Source organism: Atractosteus spatula, chromosome 3 (assembly GCF_055471065.1).
Source record: "Atractosteus spatula isolate fAtrSpa1 chromosome 3, fAtrSpa1.hap1, whole genome shotgun sequence".
Classification (NCBI taxonomy): Eukaryota; Metazoa; Chordata; class Actinopteri; order Semionotiformes; family Lepisosteidae; genus Atractosteus; species Atractosteus spatula.
The window spans coordinates 34220135-34229224 of record NC_142708.1 but is presented as its reverse complement, the minus strand read 5'-3'; the positions used below and the strand labels follow the sequence as shown (position 1 = coordinate 34229224).

Genomic DNA, 9090 nt, shown 5'->3' with positions numbered 1-9090 from the left:
GCAAGCATTTACCTTACTTCTAATACACTTTCATCAAAATCTCATCTACGTTTTCGTTTGTAATTTTGTAATTTATTTGTGCGTGCTTGCTTAATCTAAAATTAATTCGATCAGGGGTTCCATAAAATAATTTCGTATAGAACATTTCAAAGTAACAAGACCCTCCCCTGTCATTACTAAGCCATCGGGTACTGTATTCTGCTATCCGAGCTCCCTCTTTCTGGTTGTTAAACTGTATTTCCCTGGCTGTCAGTAGACCCTGCCCTCTCTATTTATCACTCTATTGACGTGTTGTTAGCAAATGTGAGCAGAAGGGCTGATCTCTCGCTGAAGAGGTCATTCTGGCTTTGACTACCACTTGTTGCCAAAACCTTCGGGGCTTCAAGAATCACCACATATTCAGATTGCAAACAATTTATTCGACTGGTTTCAATGTACAAAAGGGAATACACTCGCATCTAACTCCCCCCCCCCCGAAAGGAATACTATCATACTATTTAATATTGCGTTTCAGACACCGGCAGAAGAAGCATGGTTGATAACACCAGCATTGCAACAAAATCTGCTTTGGTAAGCATTTTGTTTAGATTTTATGCTTTTATATCTTCATTACGAATTAAATAAAAATGTAGACTATCGAGTGTTACAATATTATGTATTTTTGCATGCTCGTGATAAAGTTTCATAAACACCGGCTTAAATCGTTTCAAGTAAAATCCGCAAATATATCTCCTAATATTTTAAAGTTTGGAATGTATTAAATTTATCTTTATTTATTAAACGAACCACATGGCGTTGAACAACATTCACTGTACGTTGACAAAAACGCCAATTTTTCTTGTAATGCAAAAATGCCAAATGTTACTTGTTTATTAATCATATTGCCACACTACAAACAACATTATTAATGCTGTTTTCTGAGTGTAATATCAATTCAAAACTTCTAAAAAAGTTTTAAAGAAGCTATTAGGGTATCAGCGTAATAGTTCAGGTCACGCGGCTCTACAGTATGTAGTTACTAAAATCACTACCTGTTGGGAAAATACCACGGACATAATCAGATATAATTTCATCATGTGATTATCAGTTGTTTTAGGAAAAAAACAAAAGACTAAAACTAGACAATGACAACAATGACCATAGTAAAATATTTCCGTTTAGAGCATGTCTTTTTCCGGCGCTCTATTCATTGCTTCCAGAGCTCTTCTTTAAGGGCTTTTCCACTCTTTAGTTTTTTTTTCTTTTTTTTTCCACAAGCCACTTAAAGGTAGTCTTCAACGATCCTCGATTCAGATCTGATCTCTTGTCGTTTCGCCCTGTCTAGCAAGCTGCTTTCTCTTCAGCGAACACCCTTCCCCTGTTGGTATCTACTGCCTCTGCTCACAGCCACTTCTCCGGCTCGCAGTCTCATCAGCCCAGCGGCGGCATGAAGCTGGAGGCGGTCATGGAAAATCTCCAGCGACAGCAAGCAGCACGGCTAGCGCTAGAAGAGAAGCTCCGGCAAGCAGAGAAGGAAAAAGAGATAAGATCCATGGTGGAGACACAGATCCAACAACAGCAAGCCATAGCTTTCCGTCACTACCAGGCAGCAGTCCGTGGCTCATTCGCCGCAGGACTACCTGATTCTTGCTCGGCTTCAAGCACAGCAGAGCGACCGCAGCCCCACCATGCAGTGCAGAGGCAGGCAGACCCGGCTGAAGACTCGGATATGGACGATGAACTAGAGGGTGATCGCAGGATGGAAGATGAAGATCGGGACCTAGAAGAAGATGAACTGGAAGATGAAGGTGTCGTGGATGAAGACATGGAAGGGGACTTGACTCACTTTCAGCCTCTCCACCCGATACAAGCAGCACCGGGACAGTCACCGAAGGCAGCCGCAGCGCATACGCTGTCCAGAGTCGGACAGTCTCAGTATCCCACTCCGGGACAGTCTGAATCTCCCGGTGGACTGTCACAGCAGGGACAATCACAGCACCACGAATGGACTTACGAGGAACAGTTCAAACAGGTAAGGCTAACCTCATTCATCAACACTGACTAGGGGAAGTTTAAAACAGCTTTCTTTCGGTGTCGAGCGTCTGTAATTTTCCAAACATACAGTATATACTGTAGATGTATGTAATACATATTATTTTGTAGCATGTGTAGCTGTATTGAGTAGATTCGTACACGCTTCATACATTATTACAATAAGCAGTCCAGCTGCTCTCACTGGAGCTGTGGAAGAATTTGTGAACTTGTGTGACTGTGGGTAGCGCTTTATGGTTACAGTACACTGAATTACTTACTGTAGATCTCCGGATTCACAGGAAGAACGATCACCTTCGACTTGCGAGGGTTACCAGGAGAGAGAGAGAGAGGCATGCGTGTGCTGTACTTTGCTGTTTTCTTCACATTTTGGTCTTAGGACTTTAAATAAGTTAAGGAGGTTGTATCTTTCTATTTGCATTATTTCCAATACTCGGGTTATAAAATAATAAAACTTTAATACAGTATAATCTAGTTTAGCCAAGGTCACAAGATAGCACTAAGCCTATTTGCCAATAAAGTTGGTGCACAAAGGAAAACTTTAGAGTTGCTGTTTCAAAATGCATACTGTTATGCAAATTGTTATTTAATTATTGTCCAATGAGAAAGCGCGCACGATAACATTACAATGGTAAAATATGAGCTAGCTATAGTTAATTATTTGTTTTAATTTCCTATCAAATATAGCTAGTCACACTATAATAAAATACAATTAATTTACCTTTAACCATGCTTTTTTATTAATTGTATCCTTGGATACACCAGAAATGATGACGTCTGCCCCTCAGTGGCCTCATGAAATGTGGAACAAGCAGTGATGTGTTAAACGTGTACGTGTATTTCTTGACATAATTTGTTTTGTAGGTGGTGTGCAATTTATATTCATATTTGTTTTAAAAAGACACACAACAACGTAATACAAAGCGTTTGACATTTGTTATGAACCAGAACATATTGTCATGTACATCTGAATAGGTTAATGCTTTGACACGGAACATTTCACATTTATTTGTACACCTACGCGAAGGCGTAGTTTTAAATTCAGCGTTGAATAGTTTTTGTCTGTTGTAAATTGTTTGCATATGTTAGTTGCAATCAACATAGGTTTTAGCCTTGTGTTTCACAAAGCCTCCAGGACAAGTAATTGTGCAGATTAACTGGTTGTACTGTATATCCCGGATTAAACTGAATTGGGCTATTAATGAAATGTCTTATTTCAGGAGGCGATAAAATGCAGCCAACACTTTCTGAAATGTCCGTTCAATGTATGGCAGACTGATATTTTCATTTTCAGATTTGAGGTATATGTTATTATACACTCTTAACATTACACCATATGTAATAGAAATCTATTTACATTATTACAATTTTTTATCCTTTTAAAATGTGTTCTTTCAAGATTGTATAATCTAATACGTATGTTTTTGTGTTCTCTGCTGTGTATGCTCGTCTTTCCTCGGATAAACATCCTGATGATTTCATTTAGAGATACACTTGTTCTTACATAAGTAGCAAATATGCAAAGACTCGATTATTTATTAGATATAGTTTAGATGCATTATTACACGCAATAATTAGAATCTAGTAGCTAGTAGTGCTTAATGTGATTTAAGGCCATGGAAATGCAGTTCAAATGAGAAAAAAACCAACTAACAATAAACTAGACATGAGGCTGCTACATCAATGCCTTCGCGTTTTTCAACAACACAAAATCCTTCCTGGTCTAGTGCATATTTTTGTAAATATTGATCTAATATTTGATTTTAATGTATTGATGAAAGAGGGCATAAATGGCAGAATAATAATCTCTTCTGTGTAATTTTAGCGCAACTCCATCGGACTGCTGACCTCAGCAGTTTATATTTTAAATATATAAATCAAGATTTTTTTATGAAACACATTTTTTTCTTCTTAATAACGTATCGAACTGTTAGAAAGGTGGGGGATCTTTATAAAACGTTGGACATCGGCGTACAAAGCATCACACTTTACTTGATTGCAAGTCTGCATTTAAAAGTTTTGACCCGATGAAAATTATGAAAACTTAACCCTAAAACATTCACAACTATTTGTTAATAAACATGCTCTGTGGATAATACAGGATAATGCAACTCATCGTGTTTAACGGAAATATTAAGTGATCATTCTGTCATGGAAACTTTACAGCGTAAATTTTGGCCAGGTTTGGTTATTTTGAGCTATTTGGAATATATTTCCGGATGGTTTACTTAACGTACAGTACGTTTTTGATTGATAGTATCTTTTTATTATTCAAATTCAAAATAATTTTAAATTACTTTCAGCTAGGATCTTTTTAATATTACTATAAAACTGTATAAATATCTATACAATACTGTACATTTTGATATCTAAGCGAATACTGTATTATCTTTATTTACAGTACATTGGAGTATAAAATACTGAAATATTGAAGCCAATTATTTAAGATTAGGAACCAACTGTTTACAAAAGCATGACAATCATATTAACTTTGTTTTTTTACAATTGTACGGTTGAAATGCTCAAAGACATAAAAAGAGAGTTTAGGATAAATATTGGTTTGGCAGACGGAATGGCGCCAGTTGCCTAAGTATGTTTTAAAGTTGCAGAACTAAACCACATTTAAAGGCAATAAATTAAACACTGTAAATAGAAACAAGATGTGGCTTTATATGAAAATATTAAACCATCCTTGAACTGTCAATAACTTTATTGAAATTAATGGTCACAAATGAACTTGTGTGTTCTGTAGTGAATTTGTACAGAACATAAAGCTATCTGTAAACACATGTATTCTTAAACCATGTTTAGTATTAATCATCCATTTCCTGGAACAAAAAAATTAAAATTAATGGATTCATGGTTTAAATGTATGAAATCAAAATAACCAATCTCCAAATTATATTACCATATTAAGTTATCACTTATAATGTGCACTATAGTCTGTTTGAAGCTTTAGGGTCTCAATTCTCAATACAGTGCAACCTTTAAGATACACTTAAAAAAACTCAAGATGCAATAAATGTCTAAAGTTAAACTCTGAATCTTCAGCATATACTGCAAAGTTATATACATATACGGCAAAATTAACATTTTGGCACCATTACTTGTTTTCTTTTTAAGACTTCTGGATAAATGTTTTGTTGTATTTCGAGAAATAAAAAACATTAATCCAATGAAAAAAAGTAGCTCCCAAGCACACTTTCCAGACAAATACTACATACAGTATTTTAAAGGACTGGGATTGAAAACCTCCCATTTTTAATATTGGAAGGCAATACTCCCATTTATTGAGAATAAAAGGAGCCGAAGCGTTTTGAGTTTTGGGTTTTCTTGTGTGGTCTGGAGGATTTTATTACAGATGGGCTCTGTTTTGGTTGTAATTGGGCTGTCACAGAAAAGGAAGACGTGGGGAGTTGGCAAAGGTGCAGGGGATTGGGCCTGGTGACATTCCAGTCTGGCTGCCACCCAAAAATACAGGGATCTCCCTCTCTGACTGAGTGAGTAGGCAGGCAGCCAAACTGTTACAAAGCAGAAACAAATCACACAGCAGCACAGGCAGATGCTACAGCTGTACAGTAGGAAACAAAAGCCCAATGGGCAGCGATTTAATAGCTGTTATCCTTTTATTTCCTGGCGCACAAATTACTTTAAACAATACGAACTCTTGAAAGCGTTCTGTAATTATACAGCACAAGATAAATTAGGTTGATGGGACAAGAGCCTATGCAACACAACTGTTTTGCTTCGGAAATACTCACGTATGTGTATACATCTCAAAACCTCGAAGCAGACGTTTTTGTCAATCAGATCTGCAGGTCAGTTCACAGTTTAGGTTGAAACATATTAAACATTGCTAAATGTAATCCTGACCATTTCGAGTGAACATAGTTTTCAAATTGCACTTGATTGTTTGCTCTCTTTGATGCCCTTGTTATTGTAAGAGCATTGTCTAAGCTTACACTGAAATGTGCACTGTGACATAAACGTGTTTTCAATCTCTTATCTGCATAGTAATGCTGGAGAGAACAGTTTGCTAGGCTCTGACATTGCTTTGTTTTAGCAGAAAGACAGTTGGTGTCAGTGGCTTTTAATTTAAGTACTGATCAGGCAGCACATAATGCAAACTAGGGCAATTCATTTGTCCCCTACACAGCACCTGTCTTCATAATAAACACAAAATAATACTGACAGTTCCACAGTGGCCTGAGATAAATCCCATTTTAATCACCCCTTTGGATAACATATCAACTGTTCCAATAAAATTGTATTTATGTTTTCTCCCCATGGAAAGTAATCCCCTTTTCATTGCTATCAGTTCTTCCTGAACATTTGTCTGGGGATTGCATTTGAGCACTCTGCTGCTCTTCTGCTCTTGCAGCAGTGTTTTGCAAACATGAAAACGCACAGAATGACTTTTTCCCATAACAAGTCATTTACTTAGGAACTGACGTGGGGGATGGGTACAGTGTTCCAATGCATGGTTTCACTCAAGAAACCTCAATTAAGCAATTCCACTTTTTTTCTTCTTCCCTAGCTAAAATAATCTTTCCATTTCAAACAAAGTCTAAGATTATTAGGAAAGGGCTATACATCATCTTTTGTTAATGTCATAACAGAGCTGCATTGTACAAACAAGAAGTAATAAAGGTGCCTGATGTTTTGTGTGAATGCTGTGGGAGTGGTGTGGCCTTGCTTATTATCAATGATGTTTCAAAATAAGTTGCAGTGTGGTAATCTGTGTTTAAAATGCTCACAATAAAATAGGCGTTGCTAAAGAAGGAGGAAATGAAGCAACTGTAAAACCTTGGAAAAGAGTTACCACGGCCAACACCAGGAAAGTAAAAAATGTTGTGGTCAAACACGTTTTGCATTCAGACTGGATCCAAATATCTTGTTTCATTGCAAGACCACTCCTTTCCTTAGGGTCTGATCTGGTTCATGAACTAAAGGTTAAAGTGTGCTACTTTGGAAAATATTTTATGTACATAGGACGCAGTTTCACAAACAGAAGCTTTAAAAAATGATTAAGGGACTGATATGCAGAGATATTTTTAAAGGTCTATTTAGAGAGGGCTCAAATGACCCCCACCTCCTCAATTTATGTTCCCGAACCTGTCAATGAATTAAAAGTCCTCCCAGCACTTTGAAATGGACACTTGTTCCTGTGGACTTCCTTTTCTAATTCTAGAATTTTTTTTTTCTCAATGTGAGAGTTTTGCAGGGTTTTTTTTTTCCTTTCACTCCCCGCTCATGCAGTTTGGGTGTATGTTTCGCTTGAGATCCATTAAGTCACACAGCATGGAGTCCCATGAAGCTAAAACATATGCATGAAGTAAATTCTCCATATGGCAGGGAGCTTGATTTCAGTCAGCATCAGGGGGCTTAGTGGAGTCTATATAGGCGTTTGACAGCTGCACTTCAGTTTTAGCTCTGCTTTGGTATTAGAAGAATTTAATAGCATGCTGAATTCTATCACCTTGCTACTACTTTTATATTAGTGGTGCTACAGTGCCAGCTCAAATGGTAGCTATGAAAGATGGGCAAAGTGGGGAACGTGGAGGTGGGGGTTGGAGAGTGTCAGGGTATTAAATTTTAATGCTGTGTTTGCTGAAGCTTCACTCTTCAGTTGAGCTGTGCTGGAGAAAGTATGCCAAGAACGTACTCCATAACTCAAGCAAGAACTGGTAATAAACTGGCTATGTGGAACAGCACAATACACTATTCACTATTCAAGGGGCATGTTTTCTCTACAAATGACTCTTTTTCATTAAGGCAGTGGTAGGCTAACTTGTTTAAACACTGTCCTTGATGTGGGTGTTAAATTTTAATTACGTTGACCAGGAATTTTTGCAGCTGCCTGCAAAAGTGGCTTTATTCGCAACGTATGACCAGTTGGCAGATTACAACATTACAGGCTATGTTTTTCTCTGTCGTTTGCAGGATCTGCTGTTATGCATTATTCCTGAAGAACATTAAAATAATACTTTATTTTGTCCCTCCCACCTTATTGCTTCTCACTGGAATTACAACAGATTGGTTTTACCACCATGGGTCATTTGCAGATACAATTTACTTTGACCAGCACAGCTGAGACTTCTCAAATCATTTTCTGGGGGTCCCCAGGGGGATACCACTTGGAGCAGTCAGGTAGAAGAATGAAAAGTTATTTGACACAGCTCATACAGTGCATGACTTGTTAAGCTGTTTTAAAGCCAGGGATTTCAGTTCCTGGTACAAGTAATCTACCTGTGCTTAATATTGAGTGGTAAATCTGTATTCTTATTAAAATATTGGACTGGAGCAGTTTTCCCACAAGGGACGCTGTTGAAGCTAATACAGTGTGTGCACATCACGTGTTTAGTCAACTAGAAAGAGCTGAAAAGCATTGCGTTTTAGGCCTGAATTCACTCATTCAACAGTCTAACATTAGACTAACACAACCTGTAAAAGAAAACAGAGCAGCAGTTTGGCTTTGTTTTATTTCAAGGGACGTCTGGCTGGTGTCAAAAAGCAGTGTTTTATACAGCTTATCACAGTCGCACTATGGATGGGGTAGCAGTTTGGATTAGTGGTTAGGATTTCGTACCTATAAGGTTGTTGATTCAGATCTCAGCTGAAGTATTGCAGTTGTGCCCTTGAGTAAGATACTCTCAGGTTGCTTTAGTCAAATCTATAAATGGGTGCTCATCAGGTTGTCATTGTAAATAAGAATTTGTTCTCAATTAACTTATCTGATTAAATAAATTATTGTTACCTCAAGGGGCTTTAGACCTGCAATGTAACTGTGTAGTGTGAGCAATGCGTTCTGATAAACTACAAAGCTGTATTGATTATATTTTGTTTTTTTTAAGGTTGCAACAAACCTGATTTAAACTGCATTTGTCCTCACAACCCAATCAGCCCCCCACATTTTTCCTTGAACTCTGGTGTTGCACAGATGCCTCAAGGAGGAGGAAATTAATTCCCAATGAAATTCCAAACTGAAGACAGTTTACAAGCCTCCAGTGCTGTTTGTAACAATATCCCAGGGAGAATGGGCCCAGCATCTGTTGCTAT

The 9090-nt window shown here is 37.5% G+C and overlaps 1 protein-coding gene across 1 annotated transcript in view; it reads left to right on the top strand.

The window, feature by feature from the left end:
* Positions 1–405: 405 nt before the first annotated feature.
* Positions 406–9090, top strand: part of arid3c (AT rich interactive domain 3C (BRIGHT-like)) — a 133950-nt gene continuing 125265 nt past the window's right edge. The window contains exons 1-2 of the mRNA XM_088911497.1: positions 406–570; positions 1325–2011. Coding sequence (XP_088767623.1) covers positions 532–570; positions 1325–2011 — 726 coding nt within the window. The 5' untranslated portion in view covers positions 406–531. The remainder of the gene's footprint in view (positions 571–1324; positions 2012–9090) is intronic.